At 38.3% G+C, this 19,330-nt stretch overlaps 2 protein-coding genes across 2 annotated transcripts in view; one reads left to right on the top strand and one right to left on the bottom strand.

Annotated features, from left to right (window-relative positions):
• The window catches only part of LOC128018592 (cAMP-dependent protein kinase type II-alpha regulatory subunit-like), a 27,780-nt gene extending 9,304 nt beyond the window's left edge, over positions 1 to 18,476 (top strand). Inside the window, exons 2-10 of the mRNA XM_052604199.1 lie at positions 6,988 to 7,023; positions 7,673 to 7,809; positions 8,583 to 8,689; positions 8,964 to 9,117; positions 14,106 to 14,207; positions 14,374 to 14,448; positions 16,643 to 16,708; positions 17,060 to 17,198; positions 17,296 to 18,476. Of these exons, the coding sequence (XP_052460159.1) occupies positions 6,988 to 7,023; positions 7,673 to 7,809; positions 8,583 to 8,689; positions 8,964 to 9,117; positions 14,106 to 14,207; positions 14,374 to 14,448; positions 16,643 to 16,708; positions 17,060 to 17,198; positions 17,296 to 17,420 (941 nt within the window). The 3' untranslated portion in view covers positions 17,421 to 18,476. The remainder of the gene's footprint in view (positions 1 to 6,987; positions 7,024 to 7,672; positions 7,810 to 8,582; positions 8,690 to 8,963; positions 9,118 to 14,105; positions 14,208 to 14,373; positions 14,449 to 16,642; positions 16,709 to 17,059; positions 17,199 to 17,295) is intronic.
• LOC128018595 (uncharacterized) lies at positions 9,559 to 13,819 on the bottom strand. The gene is made up of 5 exons (XM_052604202.1): positions 13,675 to 13,819; positions 12,831 to 12,965; positions 12,505 to 12,660; positions 10,387 to 11,396; positions 9,559 to 10,270 (listed from the first exon to the last, which is right to left on the bottom strand). The coding sequence occupies exons 4-5, from the start codon at positions 11,309 to 11,311 to the stop codon at positions 10,023 to 10,025; spliced, it is 1,173 nt and encodes a 390-aa protein (XP_052460162.1). The 5' UTR covers positions 11,312 to 11,396; positions 12,505 to 12,660; positions 12,831 to 12,965; positions 13,675 to 13,819; the 3' UTR covers positions 9,559 to 10,022.
• Positions 18,477 to 19,330: the final 854 nt, after the last annotated feature.

The following is a 19,330-nucleotide window of genomic DNA, read 5'->3' as shown; positions in this document are numbered from 1 at the left end:
CCTGTGAACAGAAAAAAATGCTGGCTGGTTAAACATAGGCTTTTTTTTTTTAAATAAATTATCAAATGAAAAAAACATTATATAAAATTATCAAACGAAAAACATTACATTAAATAAAATAAATCACAAACTAAAATATGAAGTTAAACAAATTGCCAAACGAAAAAAATAAAGATCTCTTTTAGCCAACTTTTCTATGAACAGAAAAAAATGCTGGCTGGTTGAACATTAGCGAGCGAAGCTAAATCTCCAGTGCTGCGTTAACTTTTAGAAAAACGAGCTTTTGTAGAGTGGCAGGTGCCAAGCACAAGCGATTATTGCTGGACATCAGACCAGCGATAGAAAACACCCTTTCCACGCTGGCCGAGCCGCTGGGAATGCTAAATATGCGTCTTGCAATTTGTGAAAGTTGTGGCAGTACATTAGAATTTTCTTTCCAGAAGCGAAGGACGTCGTCAACTTCGGTGTTCAATCTTGGCATTCCAAGGTATTGCTCGACTTCTCCTCTGACGTCTAGTGTTGTAGAAGACGAACAGGCCACAGTTGCGTATGACTGGAACATTGTCTTGACTTTTTTTGCGCTCGATGGCTCAGGGACACGGTCAGGGACAGTCACAGGGTCAGCGACAAGGGAAAGGGATGTTACTTTTTTATTTACACTGCAGAGAAGTTCTGTTTGATATACTAACAACTCCCGGATCTCAATCTGTTTGCCTTGAACCTACAAGAACAATACAATTAGCTATGATTATTTAGAATAATAATAATGAGTTTTCATACATGTAGGCCTAGCATTATTGTAAGTTAGCATTTATTTTATTTTAATAAACCATGGTTAATTTCTGAATGCTATACCTTTGTGTAATGAATTACTTGCCTTTTCATCTCTTGCAATCCACTCGTTCTTGAAGCGTGGATCTAATAATGCAGCCAGAATAACGTGAGTGTCGTCATAAAACCTTTGATAACGAGTCTCAAAGTTCTCAGCTAGAGTTTCTGCGAATGCGGCTATTTCCAGTGGAGTGTCACTGGAAACATCAAACATCATTCTGTGTATTTCTGCAACTGCCGGTAGGATCATCCCTAGGTTTCCCAGCTCCTTTTGTAAACTGTCTGTCAGTTCAGCAAATGGTGTTAGTACTCTCACTAAGCCTTTAAGGAGGAGGACATCATTGCATGTGATTTTCCCATCATCTGTGATCGACGTCAGCCTGTTTTGCCACAGCGTGTCCTTCTCAAACATTTTCAGCACCGACTCGATCATCCGCAACTGACTGTTCCATCTGGTTGCGCATGCAGTTGTGGGACGAACGCCTAATTTGTCGATTTCCTCTGTGTTCAGTGTGCTTTTTCTGACTGTTCTGACTATTTTCCCAACCTTGTTGATTATTGAATTGATTGCATTGTGCTTCGCAATTGCGTCTTTAATTGCAAGTTGGAGTAAGTGGATCGGACATCTTAGGTGAAGATTTGATTTGGTGACGTAGTTCTCTACCATCATGTTCAATTGGATGGCCAGCTGGTCTGCATGGAGCTGCAGGAGTGCAACATCTGGAGCATCACCCTCACCATCTGTCTCCCTGTCCCCGAGATCTTGGTCCAGCTGATCCCCGAATTCGCTAAAACCAGGCAGATTGAAGGCTTTTACCATATTGCTGGCGCTATCAGTTACTACTCTGATAACACCACGCTGAATATTCCAGCGTCTCAGGACCTCCTCATATTTTTCAGAAATGTGCCTCGCTGTGTGGTGTCCCTGAATGTGTTCACAACTCAGCAGAACAGTGTGGCCTTGAAAGTTTTCATCTACAAAACTTCCCACGATACCCAGAAAACTGTGACCTCGTCGGCTCGTCCAAATATCAAGGGCCACTGAGAGTCCACTGCAGTTCTGTAGCAGAACGCGCAATTTGTTCTCCAACTCTAATAAAGCATGTGGCATGAGTGTGTCACGGACCGTGCTATAGCAAGGTGGGGTGTAGCCAGGCTGTGCAATGTTCGCAAAATAGCGCATCCCTTCTCTTTCTCCTTTGGTGAGTGGCTCATAGTCCATGTAAATCATTTTAAAGAAAGCCTGGTCTAGTTCACTCTTCCTCTCCTGTGAAATATTTACTTTTGTCGCTCTTTGTTGAAAGAAACCTTTAAATTTACTGCTCTGTGTCTCTTTACATGTTTCCTGTGATTTTTTTCTCTGCAAAAAAATGTAAATTGAACATAAATATGGCGCTAAAATTAAATATAAATAATAAGTAGCCTAAATGCCAATACAATATTTACAAATGTATTAATTCTGCATTGGTGGTTTAGGTTGTTCAAGCTGAATAATACCGACCTTCAGATTTTTTTTCCACGTGCGAGCGAAAAACTTTATCGTGTTTCCTTGACACGTGCCTTTTAAGATTCCACAATGAATCTTTTGACGTTGCAATCACCTCCCCGCACTCACGTTCTCCTTTGTCATCACTACCTTTTATAATACATTTATATTTTTTTTCCCCTTCTTCACGGTAATATTTCAGAAACTCCATTTTTCTGTCTGTCTTTACCTGTGCTTGCTTACTGCTTATTACCAACTTATAAATTCGTCCATCATATAATGGAGATGCATGGGTGGAAATCGCGAGGGGGTCGGTAAAAATATAATTAAAATCATGTGATAAATTAATTACATGATATATACTTTATATAAATGTTTGTGAAAGTACTAATAAAACAATACAAATGCAAACAAATGCAAAATATGATTAGAAACATTTTGAGTCCCCCTCCTTCTCCTGACAATGGTTTGGTCCTGGGACTCCTGGCTCGTGATTGGTAATTGAGCGATAGTGGAGCGTTTCGGAGCGGGAGAAAATCACAACGCTCCAACATTTAAAAAATCCGCTCCTCGCACCTGGCTAAATCACACATGCTTAAAAATTCATGTAAATGCTACAGATTCCATCCCTCAATTAGGAACGAGCTCTTTGTTTTTGTCCTGGCTGGTCGTTCTCCACCTGGTCACCAGTTCACGCCCTGTGGTGGCATGAAATGATCGCAGTCATCCAAATGTATTTCTGCAAACAATGTATTTTGGAACACCACAAAATAAGCAATAGAGCATGATATGAAACGAACAATACATTTTTTATTTTGTCCATCAGACATATATATATTGTCATCGCACAGCACTACTTTTATTAATCAAGGATGTATGAAAACAATTGATTACACTAGGGATGCACCGGTTGACCAGCCATAAATCGGAACCGGACGGTTTTTGCTTAAAATAAAAGGTCGGCAATCGGCAGGTTTTTGGTCTTTTTCCGAACGATTTTTAGTTTACCGTGGAGGTGTGTGCGGAACAACCAATCAAACCTGACTATGTTAGTTGACCAATCAGAACACAGTATGCTACCGAAAGGTGGGGTTTAAGGAAACTGAATCTTTTGAACAGCTTCGCGCGAACCATTTGGGGATCTCTGAGAATTGAGGTAATTTTAAAATGATATTTTGACAAAATGACAATGTTTTTTAACCTTGGATGGATTTAAACCTAATGTACAGGACTTATAAACAGTGATAGGAAGCTTAGAATTTTCATCTTACTGGCTCTTTAAGCAGCATGAGCCGAGACTTTTCAAACTACAACGGGGTCTACAACATTTTCAAAAGTCTTTTGATGGTCGAAAACATCGAAGTGGTGTAAATGACAGAGTTACCATAGCTAAAAGTTAAAAAATGTAAACATAGTGAACGTAAGCTAAGAGATCATACACACCCATATTCTGTTTACTTTTAAAATTACGAGTCACTCTCCCCCTCTGGCTAATATTTGCCAGCATTGAGAGAGAATGATAAGGCTGTGGGTGCATGAGGATATCTAGAATGACATGGAGATAGAGATAAGAAGACAGACAGAACAATGCTTAAGTTTTGCAATTCACAAGTAACTGTTGTTTTTAGTTGGTCATACTTAGAAGTGATTTGAACAAACTCTTAAACCTAAAGTATTACAGGCTGGCATGTTTATATTTAAATCACTTAAACCATGTATACAGCAAGAAAATCATAGTGGGCCTTAATGGGCCTAAATTATTGCCATTAAAGCATGAATGTGTTAGCTGTGTTTTGCTTAGCCAGACCTTCAGACTGACGGCTGAAGTTCTGGAATCCATGGCAGCTTTCATTGGCCAAGTCCCACCCATAAGGCCGTTTGACAGACATGTTAAACAACCAATCACACTTAGTTTAATTTCAGCTTCCATTTCGGGGCATGGAAATGTCGCAACAATAATGGACCGATGTGTATTACTCTTGGACGTATTTGAAAGATTATATGCCACAAACTTTATTTCATATACTTTTGAAAATCAATTATTTAGTTGATCCGGATAAGTGCTTTTTGTGAGGGGGTTTAGCGTCATGGCATCTTTGTTTCCAGGCAGAACATTAAAGAACGTGGCACACATGTCTCCCGGAAATCCTGTATAATTCAACCAATCCGTTGACTACTTCGAAACTCATTTTCAGGATTCACGTCTGTAAGTCTATTCTTACTACAGACGTGAACTGTAATGCTTATGGACTTGTCTTTTCGAGCAGGATAAGCGATATTAATCACAAAGCTCGATGTAGCCTACCACACTGCCGACAGTAATTGAATACAAAATATATTTCTGTAAATCATGTAGCCTAATAATTATGCAGTAAAATGTTATATATGAACTGGGATTATTAAAAGAAACTGAACCATTTGACATCTTGGACCGTGTAAATGCTTGGAAATATGTCATTTCTGTAACTCCATTCATTATTTGTAGCGTGCCTGCCCACCAATAATTGCAATAAGTTTAGTGCTTTGCTTCTTTTAATCAGAAATAAATAGTTAGCTTTCAAATATTTTCACAAAATACAAACTATAAATGTGTTTTCAGCCACGGAATGACGCCAGTAAAACACAAAATGTCACTTAAAGTCACATTTAAGACCTTCATTGTACATAAACTTGATAGTCAGCTATAAAAAAATAACTCTAAAGAGAAGCATTACATTTATTTTATGTTACTTAACCTTAATTAAATCCGGCATGGGAATGTGAGAGACTTCAGGTTTAAAAACGCGCACTTGTTAGGAAATGTTTACTCAATGAAATCATGTCTTAAGCAATTCAGTTTTATATTAGTAGTTGTAGTCATTGTGGCGTGAATGTCGTCTCTGATAGATCTATAACTGCGGGAGAATGTGTCGCGTGTACATGCCTTGTCTGCGCCGGACATATTTGCGCCTAATCGTGGTGAAAGAGGTGTAAATATTTATTGTAAAACTGGACGTTGCAAAGCCCAGCGTAGGACTTACACCCAGCTTTTTACGTCTAGCTGGTGCAACCGGCCCCTAGATTGTTTCCATTTGTGCCATATGCATCAGACATTTAGCCAATGGTGTGTGGGCATGACGTCTGAGAGTGAGACTAGCTGGATGTTATTTCTTAGCTGGATTACCCTTTAAGGCAGATTACATGCTGAAATGGTTTAGCAATTTTTAATTTTTATATATATAATAAAATTATTGAAAACATTCATCTTAGCTACATTAAGATTTTGACACAGTAGACTACTATTCAAAAGTTTGCAGTTGGATCTTGTCAAAAACAAGAAAAGTGGATTCAAGTATCGTAAAAGTATTCGGTTTAACTTGTTGTGTGCTATATTCCACCTCTTCTGAAGCCATATGTACATTTATTTTTTATTTTTTTAGCTAAATAAATGTGGCAAGTTTAAAAAATGCAGCTGCAAATAAAATATGATAAGCATGGAGGAGGGATAGATTTTCAGTAAATAACATCTTTCAAATTTCACATCTGTTCCCCACACACAGCTGTTATTACTTCAGGAGACTTAAACAAGTCATGTGACCTGCTTCTGTGATACTCTAATTCATCTTTTTTTGTCCTTTTGTGTTTGTGTGTGTGTGGGGGGGGGTAATACCAGTTCACACAAACCATGAGGGTGAGTAAATGATAACAACCCTTTGGCTTTCATGTGAGCTATCCATTTAATGATTCAAAATTAATCAGCTTGAGTATTCTTAGAAATATTGCTCTCACCAATTTTCTTTCCCTTTTCTTCCTTCCTGTGTCACTCTGTCTGTGCTTCTTTCTTTTTTTCCCCCTCTCTCTCTCTGTGGTTGCCAAGAGATAGTGAGTGGGTGTGTATTTTGGGGGGATAGTTGTTATAGAGATGAGGTCTTCCTTGTATTCTGTTGTCATGGCAACTTTGGCCACTTGATATCCCCTACATGTGAGGTTGAAGCACCCCATCTCACGATACTTTGCGCGCTCATACACACAATCATTTCTTTGAGTGCTCTCACAATGCATCCATTTATTACACCGCCTTGTATGGGGAACACACATACAGTGTTAAGTAATTTGCGAAAAAGTGTACATTTGAAGCTCATGTGTGAATAGACAATACTGTGACATTTAACATGAGCATGTAGCCTATGCCATGTGTTACAAAATGTGCGTATTGTGTTGCAGGTAAATTACTGTAAGAATGTGCTCAAACATGATAATGCGTTTGGTTTTTGAAAATCTGTTTATGGTGTTGGTTATGAGCAGAACTTCTTAAGACACTAAAAGGGAGTGTGTATGTGAAAAAGATCATTGCTAGTTTTACACCAAAGAGTTAATGGACTGATGGATTGTAACGGTGCCATGAGAGACGAGGAGGAGGAGGAGTGTATGCAAACTTGCAGGGCTCCTGAGAGATATGCTAGTGCACTCGGCTGTGATCGTACACACATAATTGCAATCTCTTGAAACTGGTACAGCCTGTAGGACAAGCCATTGACAGACCTAACCGAATTTCTAACACACCCACATTGTTACTGAAGGGCACATGTGAGATTTGGAGACTGAATTTGATTGTTAACATTGTCTGTGAGTATGCAGCTCTCAGAATTTGAGCCATCTTTAACTCTCTCTGTTTTTCTTTCCCTCCACAGCTCCTCCCCCCAGCAGATTTAACCGGAGAGTGTCGGGTGAGTTCTGTTTGACGTCATTGCACTAATCATGTGGTTTAAACTTTAAAGTGTGTGTGTGTGTCAGAGAAGTGTTCTGCCTTTCTGTCATTTCCCCTTGTGTTTGTTTTATAGTAATTATGTCGCCAGTATGGCCAGTCAATGTCCTCCTTTCAATTGTGTTCCAGTAAAAAAAAATAAAAAATAAAAATCCCCTCTTTAAACGTATACATTCCTTTAATGTGGGATTTTTAGAGTCCCATGACATCATCTGAAGCAATCTACATGTTATCTGTAAAGACTTTTAACTCAATGAGAAGAATAATCTTTTTCAAAAGAGAACATCCTGTTTATAGTTTTTATAAAAAAAAAATAATAATTGTGCTGCTTAATATTTTTGGTAAAAGCTTTGATACGTTGTATTTCAGGATTCTTGATGAATAGAAAGTTCAAAAGAAAAACATTTTTTTTTTTTTGCTTTTTTTATTATTATTGTAAAAAGACAATTCAAACAAAATGTTTTATTGTACAATGCTTTTTATTTTCTTTGGACAATATTTTGTAGTCTCTGTCTTTTAAAAGTTTGAAAACCTGTTCAAGAGTTCTTTTTAATTCACATCCATGTGGCTTTGTTTGTGACTGTCAAGTAAAGAGTAATTTATTTTCATAGTGTGTGCGGAGGCCTTTAACCCTGATGATGATGAGGAAGATTCTGAGCCGAGAGTTGTCCATCCAAAAACAGACGTGCAGCGTTGTAGATTACAGGAGGCCTGCAAGGACATTCTGCTGTTCAAGTCTCTTGATCAGGTACACGCAGATATGAGGGCTATAAAACTGTAAACAGACGTCATCCAGGTTGTATCACTCCTGGACTCTGTGCAGGCCAGTCAGTCAGTCAAGTTCAGTTTGCATGTGTGACTGATTACACATGCCTTACTTAACCTGTCATTGTTGGTTGATCACAGAGGAACATACTGTTTATTTAACACATTGTTACTTGAACTGATTTGCATTGTTTATTTTATGCTGATGTCATAGTGCAGGTCTAAGTTGTGCTCTGGTCAGTAGACATAAACGTTCTGTGAAGTATTTGAATGTTAAGAAGAGCATGTCATTGAGTTTCCAAAGTGGGAATATTTGAATTACTTTAAATTTGTACTACTTTCAAATATGAATGTTATTGTATGTTATGTTGTAATATGTTAATATCATTATGATAGCAATATTTATGTATATATAATGATTATATTCTGTTTGGCTTATCACCAGTAAATAACAAGTTGACTAGGCTTTAGTTTTATATTTACATAATGTTTTGTTGCTGTTTTTGTTGTGTTGTTGTATTTTTTCCCCCTCATCTTCATGAGTCTTGAGTTTTTAAGATGGTGTGTCAAGATAAAAGAAAAAGTGTTCTGCTCTGTTCCATTCTGCTGCACTTTGTTTAGCGGTGAACCCTAAAAAATGTGCATGCTTTTTAAAAATATTTGGTTTTGCATATCCCTACAATGGATGCTAAATATTTACTGCATGATCCAGAAACGCATTTGCGTCATCAGACTTTTTGTCTCTCTCTGGTACAGGAGCAGTTTTCAGAGGTGCTGGACGCCATGTTTGAGGTTCTTGTGCAGCCAAAAGAGCATGTTATTGATCAGGGAGATGATGGAGATAACTTTTATGTAATTGAGAGGTATATGTTTTTAAAAACTGTTTTATATTTTTATATGTCCCTGTGATATCTCTTGTACAGCATGGCTGGTTAAAAATAGTTCAATAATCACCTATTCTGAAAATGGATTGTTTCCTGATTCAAATAATAGTAATTTTTTAGTCCCAGGAAATGTGCAATTTGTTGAATGTTTATTGTGACCTAATTATTTGATATTACCATTCAGATCTCAGAATAGTAACAATATAATCGACACCACAGACCTGACTGAATTTATGTTTTGGTCCATTTGCAGGGGTGTGTATGATATCGAGGTACAGAAGGATGGTGTGGGCTGCTGTGTGGGTCAGTATGATAATAAGGGCAGTTTCGGAGAACTGGCCCTCATGTACAACACTCCACGGGCGGCAACCATCATTGCCAATGAAGAGGGAGCCCTCTGGGGACTGGTGAGTGTGTGAGAGAGCAAGTGAGCTGACAGCAGACCCTGCTGAGGAAGTGCTCTGTAACAGCACCCCCTTGTGGACATGCGGTTAAAACACTTTCACAGAACAGCAATTTGGCTTTCATTGTACTTGCAACAATTGAGGGCTTGAGACGAAGAACCATATAAGTCCATATTTTCAATTTTTGAATAATACATTTTTTTTTAATTTGGACTGAATGTTATATTACTTTTTTTTTTTTTTACTTGAAGATAGACAACAAAAGCTTCCCAATTCTAATGAGACTGGATTTTTTAGTATCAATCTTAAAAATAAAAAGTTAGAGTAATTTACATTTCTGGAATGTGGAAGAACAGTATATGTCCAGTTAATGTGGAATAACAGTATAAGTCCAATTAATCATATCAATTTAAACCACTGGAGATTTGATTCCTTTATCTTAGTTTTAATACAGTAACAGAACCTTAAAGAAAATATTAAGCATTTCTTTCTTTCAATTTTTTTTATTTTTTGCCAACGTAAATCACAGAACAAAAACGCGGACAATACGGTACGAACAATGAACAATACATAGGCCTACTTATAGTACAGAAAATAAACGTCAGTACAAACAAACCGTACATACAATAAACAATAAATACAAACAATAAACAGTAATAATGGTAAACAATACATATTTACAATAGAGACATACATCATCTTCATTCCATGCTGGTTCTATATGCTAGTTTACCATATACGTCTTCCTTTTTTTGGTTCTAAATAAAATAAAATAAATACCTATATATTCCTATTATACAACATAAGATAAGGCATACAAGATAAGCTACAACTACTTTTATGATTAATTTCACACAACATACACAATATATCCCACCTTTCCCTGCACATGACCTACACATACCAGGCTACTCTTCACATTCTAATGTCCCATAAAATGCTTGGGCCTCCGCTGGCATGTAGGCTAGCATTTTCATAAGGTCACGGTGCTTCTCCTTCTTGATGGGCAAAGGGTCCTCGTAAGCACGAGCATACGTGGTGGAGAACAAGGGAGCTGGAGGTGGTTGATTCTTCCTCTGTTTGGTGATCAGCCAATGCTTCCATCCCTCGTAGAGGCTGTGGCTCCCTTTTGTGTGGACACACCATGGATCAGTAGCTGAAATCATGATTCAACAAGAAATTCAATAATGATTCTTCCTTCACACACATATCCCCAACACTGTTAATCTCAGAAAACCAGTTTAGTTTTAGTCTAGTTCTTTAGTTCTTTACCTGTCACTTTCAACCACATCATGGATGTGATTAGGAAGCCAGGTGGATGCTTTAATGTTGCATCAGGGAGCTGCCTGAAGTCCGCACATTTCATCTCAATTACTTTAAATGGATGCAGCTGCCTGGCTCCACGGATCATCTCGGCGACATCGCTGGGGGTGTGGAGTGTGGACACCTTACGCCTCTTGTCCAGCGTGGCAAATGAACGGTCACAGGGAAGGAAGGAGTGACCAGACACCATGAACTTCTGCTCTATCTGACTGAAGTACCCTCTAGATACGAGTAGGGCCATGAGGTTTAGGACTCGCCAGTTGTTGTTCTGCCCACAGCATCGGTCACTATAGATGATGAGCTTCCGTTCCTTTGCCTGGACTAGGGGAGCGAAAGATGTTTCTGCCCACTTCAAAAGACAGCTTGCCACCTCGATGGAACCTCTGTGAGCGATGCCCTCATGCCAGAGGCACATTGTAGGAGGTTTGTCAGTGCCCATCTCCTGGATACAGAGGTTGTAGTTGGCCAGCTGCCGTTGATAGTACACGTTGGAGTGTGTCAGGTTTGGCGTGTACACTACCCCCTGCATGTCGATACAAATGACATGGCAGTCATCATTGGCTTTGGCCCACTCTGTGTCAGCCTGCAACTGGGTGTATGCTTTTTCGGCTTTCCGGTGGTGAAGCTCACTCTTGGCTGTGATCTTCAACCTTTCTCCATCTGTTGTAGTAGCTACTAATTTTGAGAACAGGGCGTCACATTTTGCACAAGTATCACTTCTTGGCTGCCCAAAACTGAGGTTTTGCTGCTTGAAGATGTCCCTATAGAGCCAGAACTTTGCAGTGGATGCTGGATTGCTTTCCTTGTACAGGCGGAACATGCGGAGCAGGTTTAAATCAGGGCTCAGGTACTCCCTCTCCACATCTCCCTTCATCCGTGAGTAGTGGTTCGGTTGGCGTGGGAAGCTCAGGATGTGCTCTCTTATCCCCTCTCTCACTGCAGGATGAATGCTATGAGGCCTAAAAAATAAACAACACAACTCATGAACAAGGGAAATATAATAAACTATGCTGGTCTGTTTTGCACAATTGCATTGTTTCTGTGACAATAAAATTTAATATAATTGTAAACTTTTCTCTAAACTATAGGATTTTGTTTTTCACAAACAATCATTAATGGGATTCTCAGGATTTAGCATTAAGCTTTGTATTAGTAGAAAACCAGTAGTATTTTCGAATTACCATGCTTTCCTCCCTCATATCCCCCTGAGATGAGAGATTTATGTATTTTTTGTCTGGAAAAAATCCTCATATGACGCAAAAATTGTCATTGTTTACATGCACACATTTTGTTTCAATCTAACTGAATTCATTCTGATTGGTGAATCTGAATGTAGTGTTTACATGAACGCTAAACATGTGATCGATTGATGTGTGCGTTTTAGCATTGCTAAGAAAATTCCTGCTCCTCCGTGAGAGATACGAGACCGGTGCGTCTCACAGGTGTCGCTCATCAGTAATCACGCCACCGGCCTTGCGCCGTTCTCCCGCGGCCCTCAGTCTCGTCCTGCTTGCCACAGTAAACACAATGAATGGCAACTGTAGAATGCAAAAGCCTAATCCCGGACATTTTGGCCGATCTCGAAATCCCGGGATCATACATTACATTTGCATAGCACTTTACCTCTGATATCGATCTCAAAGTGCAAAAATATGTTTCCTGACTGGGCAACAACAGTGAGCTGAATCCTAACCATTACAGTTTGTGCATGCTGGCGTTATAGGGTGGCAAGGCACCCGACGCCCTATAATGCCAGCGTCAAGTGCACCATTAGATCAGGGAATGTTGTAGGGCAACTGATGCTGACATTGGTGCAGCTTTAAAAACTAATAGGACGAGAGCATGAGGTCCTTCCAGGATTTTTTTTTTTTTTTTTTACCTGTTCTTATGTTTTCCTCTGAAGTCCTCTAATGGAGACCTGACTACCTGCTCTGTTCCCTTTTCTTGAATAACCTTTTCAAAGATAAGTAACTTTAAATAAATATGTTATGGACAATGTATCTAATTAAAATCATGCATGTAATAAAAAGTTAACAAACGGAAAAAATTAGGCTGTTTAAAACTTGCCTGTAGGCGACTGTTGGTCAGTTGAAAGACTGACATAAATGTGAGCTTACAAACAGCAAGTCTTTGACCTCCTTGTTGCACATGGTACTTGAAGGTGTACTTCCTCTTAGTATTCTCAGTGTTGGGCCCACGTGGTCGTCTGCGACTCACCTTGTGCTAGAAGTAAAAAGACATATTGGGATGATCAGTGATCAGGCACATGTGCAGTCTTAGTGAATTAAAGGCATACAGTAGTATTCAATTCACTGGTTATTTTATGGGCCTACATTGTAATGCATTGCATACTGTTGACATGATATGGTCATGAATTGCTTAAGTTAGCATACCTGCTCCAAACCAGAGAGAATGATAGCCTGCTGCCTCTCATAAGAGACAGCATAAAACTCTGTGAAGAGCTGGAGTTTTCTTTGGTCTGTTAGGCTTGAACACTGCCTGGGACATGTCTCCTTGCACGCCTTTCCCTTAACAGAAACAGTCACATTAGCGTTTTTGTTTTTTTGAGCTATAAAACACTAGAGCTATTAGCAGCTATTAAGGTTACTAGCTAGAATGTATAACAGCTTACACAATCAATGCATTTTTTTTTATTATTACCTTTTTTTTCATTTATTTTTATTATTTATTAAATAACAAGTAACAAACATAGCATAGCATACAATATTACAAAAACAAAGTGTTACATTAAATGGTAACAGGGATCCAAAAATTATATCAAAATATTTTAAACACGTCAATGACTTTTTTTTCTATCTTTTTTTTTTTTAACCAATTTCAGTGAAGACATAAAGCAGTCAAATTCTACTCTAAACATCTTAAAGATTGGGGATGAATTTACATATGTTTGTTTATGTATATAAAATTCTGCCAGCAGTGCTTATAACAAAATCAATGAATGGTAAAAAAAAAAAAAAAAAGCCTAACATTACTGTAGACGCAGCTGGGCTGGTGTTACAGACGCACCTAAAGCGTTTCGATTCATTTCTCCGTGATTATGAGGAGTAGAGAGACATGTTTAAAACGTCCCCTGAATCCTAATTTTCTCAGCTTTCATACGACATGACTTGAAGCTTTAAAAAGAGTGAGCTATATGAATGAACTGTAGTAGACGATGACCCTCTGTCTGTAACCGCTAACTTTATGTAGATACTTTGTATACGGTTTTTCACTCACCTCTTTTGGTGGACTTTTTCCTCGTTTTTGCTCTCCTCTCCGGTTCACATATGGTTTCCCAGCATCCCTCAGAGACTTCCTTGCCCTGTCCTTCCATTCATTCATGTTCGCTCTCCTTTTTTTGCCGACGTTTTGTCTATTAATGTCTGCAGCGGACATGAAAGCAACCGGCGTCTCCATTTTTCGTTACTGGACATAAACGGTTTTTCCGCGTGAGACTATTTTAAAATTTTAAATTCAGAGTTTTGGTCGCGCGAACACCCCCCAAAGTGATTCTGTATACAAAGTGGCACACATACATTGAAGTCACATGGTTATCTCAATTTTTGTTTTTTTGGACTTATACGGTTGTTCGTCGCATGAATACAATTATGAAGACTGAAAGTATGTCATAAGAATCATTTCAGATAATAACTGAATGTCTGTTTCAGGATCGGGCAACGTTCCGTAGACTCATAGTGAAGAACAATGCGAAGAAGAGAAGGATGTATGAAATCTTCATTGAGTCTGTCCCACTGCTCAAATCACTAGAGGTGAGAAAATAATTGAACGTTTATTCTGTTGCCAAACGTTTTTGTCATTCTGTGAAAGAGTATCAGGCAACATTAAAGAAAGTCCTTGGGATGAGGAGAGGAAAACTTGCATTTTTAGACTGCTAATGAAATGATCAAATACTTACCCCATGTTTTTATCTCATAGTTATCTGAAAGGATGAAGATTGTTGATGTGCTGGGTGTTAAATCATTTCATGACGGAGAGCGTATAATTATGCAGGTGAGCTTTTCAGTTGTCACAAAAATAAGGAAATGAATGTCATTGGAAACCAACAACATAATCTTTAAAATAAAGTTAATTTACTTAATTTCAAAGTACTTCAATACTTCAAAGACTACACCTTTCAAACAAAACGTCAAAAGTATTTATGGTTTTAAAGATAGAATAATAGATATGGTATTCAAAATTAATACCAAGTACTATGACACTGTCTGGTTGATATAATATTAATCTTTTGTTACTCTTCTAGAACACCTGTTTCATAATAAAAAATGAATAACTCATTTACATTTCAGACAGTACACTCACAGAAACTTACAGTATTGTTCAAAATAATAGCAGTACAATGTGACTAACCAGAATAATCAAGGTTTTTCGTATATTTTTTTATTGCTACGTGGCAAACAAGTTACCAGTAGGTTCAGTAGATTCTCAGAAAACAAATGAGACCCAGCATTCATGATATGCACTCTCTTAAGGCTGTGCAATTGGGCAATTAGTTGAATTAGTTGAAAGGGGTGTGTTAAAAAAAATAGCAGTGTGGCATTCAATCACTGAGGTCATCAATTTTGTGAAGAAACAGGTGTGAATCAGGTATTTAAGGATGAAGCCAACACTTGTTGAACATGCATTTGAAAGCTGAGGAAAATGGGTCGTTCAAGACATTGTTCAGAAGAACAGCGTACTTTGATTAAAAAGTTGATTAGAGAGGGGAAATCCTATAAAGAGGTGCAAAAAATGATAGGCTGTTCAGCTAAAATGATCTCCAATGCCTTAAAATGGAGAGCAAAACCAGAGAGACGTGGAAGAAAACGGAAGACAACCATCAAAATGGATAGAAGAATAACCAGAATGGCAAAGGCTCAGCCAATGATCACCTCCAGGATGATCAAAGACAGTCTGGAGTTACCTGTAAGTACTGTGACAGTTAGAAGACGTCTGTGTGAAGCTAATCTATTTTCAAGAATCCCCCGCAAAGTCCCTCTGTTAAAAAAAAGGCATGTGCAGAAGAGGTTACAATTTGCCAAAGAACACATCAACTGGCCTAAAGAGAAATGGAGGAACATTTTGTGGACTGATGAGAGTAAAATTGTTCTTTTTGGGTCCAAGGGCCACAGGCAGTTTGTGAGACGACCCCCAAACTCTGAATTCAAGCCACAGTACACAGTGAAGACAGTGAAGCATGGAGGTGCAAGCATCATGATATGGGCATGTTTCTCCTACTATGGTGTTGGGCCTATTTATCGCATACCAGGGATCATGGATCAGTTTGCATATGTTAAAATACTTGAAGAGGTCATGTTGCCCTATGCTGAAGAGGACATGCCCTTGAAATGGTTGTTTCAACAAGACAATGACCCAAAACACACTAGTAAACGGGCAAAGTCTTGGTTCCAAACCAACAAAATTAATGTTATGGAGTGGCCAGCCCAATCTCCAGACCTTAATCCAATTGAGAACTTGTGGGGTGATATCAAAAATGCTGTTTCTGAAGCAAAACCAAGAAATGTGAATGAATTGTGGAATGTTGTTAAAGAATCATGGAGTGGAATAACAGCTGAGAGGTGCCACAAGTTGGTTGACTCCATGCCACACAGATGTCAAGCATGTGTGTTTGCCACGTAGCAATAAAAAATATACTAAAAACCTTGATTATTCTGGTTAGTCACATTGTACTGCTATTATTTTGAACAATACTGTATATATGGACATAGAAAATGTCTAAATAATTTAGAACAAATTTGAATGATTGTTTATACCGTCACTAAATGTACATTATCCCCCAGCCTTAAACTATTGAATTTTCTGTAAATCTGTTTTGAAACAAAACAAAAAAGTGCTTTACAAAATAAAAATGATTTCATACATCCACTAAAAATGATCAGTAAATAAAAGTATTTTGAAAAATGCCATATACCGTGCATCTTGTTATCTAATGCCAATGTACATTTACCTCTATACATATAAGACACATTAATTTAGTTTGAGTCAGTGTTTGATGCCATTGAGAATCTTGCTATCCTCTATTCAGCTCTCACACACTTGAGCAGCTACAGCGTGTCTGAAAGAACCAACAGACACACAGCAGGTGTAATTATAGCACTTTAATAATAGAGCAGAACTGAAGATCAGGACTCTTGATTGATGCTATTGTATCATTAATCATTACTATTATGGGCTGCTCTATCACCAGGGCGATATGGCTGATTGCTTCTACATTGTGGAGTCTGGAGAGGTGAAGATTATGATGAAGAGTAAAGTGAGTTCCTTTATCTTTCATTTCCTTGTTATTCATTATGTTGAGTTATACTTTTTAAACTCCTTTAATGTGCTAAAAAAAGTTCAGATGTTCTTTTTCAGATTTTCATTTTTTTTTCATTAAATTAAATACTTTCTGTCCCGGATTAAAATGTAGAGACAGCCATTGATAGACTGTTTTTCCTCAAAAATTTGATAACTGTAAATAGTTTTACTTAATCTGTAGCTTATGTTTGGCATTGTAGTTTTTGCAATTATACTTAACAACTGTAGCGGTGCGGAAAGACTGTTCAGTTTTTTAATCCCCTCCCCCCAACTGTAATGCCAAAATGTAATTTGAAACTATTTTTAGACAAAAGCAGACAGACAGGATAATGCTGAGGTGGAGATCGCTCGCTGCAGTAGAGGGCAGTATTTTGGAGAACTTGCTCTTGTCACTAATAAACCACGTGCTGCCTCAGCCTATGCTATAGGGGATGTCAAATGCTTGGGTAAGTATCTCTAAGTTAGAGTTAGAGTCCATCTAACTTCATTTTTTGCATTGAAATTAAATGTGTGCCTTATGCTCCAACAATGTTTGTGTTTCAGTGATCGATGTACAAGCCTTCGAGCGTTTGCTGGGGCCCTGCAAGGAGATCATGAAGAGGAACATTGCCCACTATGAGGAGCAGCTGGTGGCTCTGTTTGGATCCAGTGCGGACCTGAGGGACTGAGACAAACTGGCCGTGCCTTACGTTCACACACACACACACACACACACAACACATATGTTATACACTCCCAAAACATTTTGTAGGCACACATTCCTTTTTATGTGCACTCGTTCTTCAGCCAACATGCTCACACTTTCAAACCATACCTCACAAACACACACCTGATGTCATTGCATCAGCTGCCTCAGTACGAAATATAAACATTACAAGCTCAACTTCGGTGTCCCTAAACCAACCACAGCCTGGAGAGGACATATGCACACACACAAACACACACACACACACACACACACACACATTCACTTACACCAAAAATTCCCAGCCAAGGACCCATTCTTTTTCATGGTCACTTGCAGTCACATCAAAGAATAGAGAAAAAGAGACAAAAGATAAAAGATTTTATGTTTAAACAAGAAAAAAGTTATCTTTCAATAAAAAAATGCAAAAAGCGCAAAAATTCTAAGTTTTAGAGCATTTTATGATCATGCAAAGCTTTGATAAACTTGTTTAAATATGACCTGTTTACTTTCCCTGCTGTTGGAGTACAAAAGTTTTTGGTAGTATCCACAGTGACCGACTTTTCTCAGTTAAACTCCACATGTTGTATTAGATTAATGTAGTATTATTATTATTATTTTTGTTGAAGGTTGACTCCTTGTTACACCGGCCCCTAATTGGAGGATGCGAGGCCCAATCTAGTGCAGAATTTTCCTTTTAGTCTTTCTGAATAAGTCGTCCTGAAAAATAAATAAAGCAGACATTTTGGTAACCTGCTGGGACTCTTATGTTGCGAATGTTTATGTGTGTGTGCATGCGTGCGTGTGTGTGTGTTGGAAGGTGCGGTCTGTAATTAAAGGAACAATGCCATTTAAATGTCAGGAATCAGTTTTGTGTTTGTAATCCTTTGAATGGAGACACCATGCAAGTGTTTTGGAATGGAGTGTTATTTTTATTTTATTTTAGGGCATTAGTTGGTTGTTAGTTGGTTAACATCTCTGAGGGTTGGCTAGTTTCAGCATTTGCAGATTGTACTTTTAATAAACTTTGGATAAATCAGGGTGTCTGCTTTTATTTGAGGATTTTCCTGTTCTTTTCTTAGCAAAATTCACTTGTCACAATTGATTTTGAATTTCTCGATTACATTTACTAATATGTTCACAAAACTGATTTGGTTATCCTTCTGGACCATGGTCCTAATTTGTGCAAAGAAATGCATCTCCTGAAAACATTTTTTTAAAGTGGTTTCATTGAGTGAAGTGAGTGAAGTGACATTCAGCCAAGTATGGTGACCCATACTCAGAATTTGTGCTCTGCATTTAACCCATCCGAAATGCACACACACAGAGCAGTGAACACACACACACTGTGAGCACACACCCGGAGCAGTGGGCAGCCATTTATGCTGCGGTGCCCGGGGAGCAGTTGGGGGTTCGATGCCTTGCTCAAGGGCACCTAAGTCGTGGTATTGAAGGTGGAGAGAGCACTGTACATGCACTCCCCCCACCCACAATTCCGTCCGGCCCGAGACTAGATGGTCAAACTTGCTGGAACATGATATGTACAGGGAACCATAATATGTCTTCTATATAAAGAGCAATTACTGAATTTAAGTTTCAGATGGGGTGTACTTATTTACGCCGTGTCGGTATATTTATTGTCAAAGCTTGATAAAGTCTCACAACAAGCCACTGCTAAATTGTTTAATTTCTAAAAACTTTGGAACAAACGTAGTTTTTTTTATTTTCAGAACGTATCAGTTTGTCTGGGGACGATTTATTTGTTTCATTGTGTGTGATATTTTGAAATCTTTTAATGTTACATCACACCTTAGTGTTTTTCAGTGTTAAAATCCAGGCTTCAAAACAGTGAACTTTGTCATTAAATGGCATTTAATACAAGGCATTTTATAA

The sequence above is a fragment of the Carassius gibelio genome, chromosome A8 (assembly GCF_023724105.1).
Source record: "Carassius gibelio isolate Cgi1373 ecotype wild population from Czech Republic chromosome A8, carGib1.2-hapl.c, whole genome shotgun sequence".
NCBI classification, from domain to species: Eukaryota; Metazoa; Chordata; class Actinopteri; order Cypriniformes; family Cyprinidae; genus Carassius; species Carassius gibelio.
Note: the sequence above shows the minus strand (reverse complement) of the source record. Positions and strands in the feature narration are given on the sequence as shown.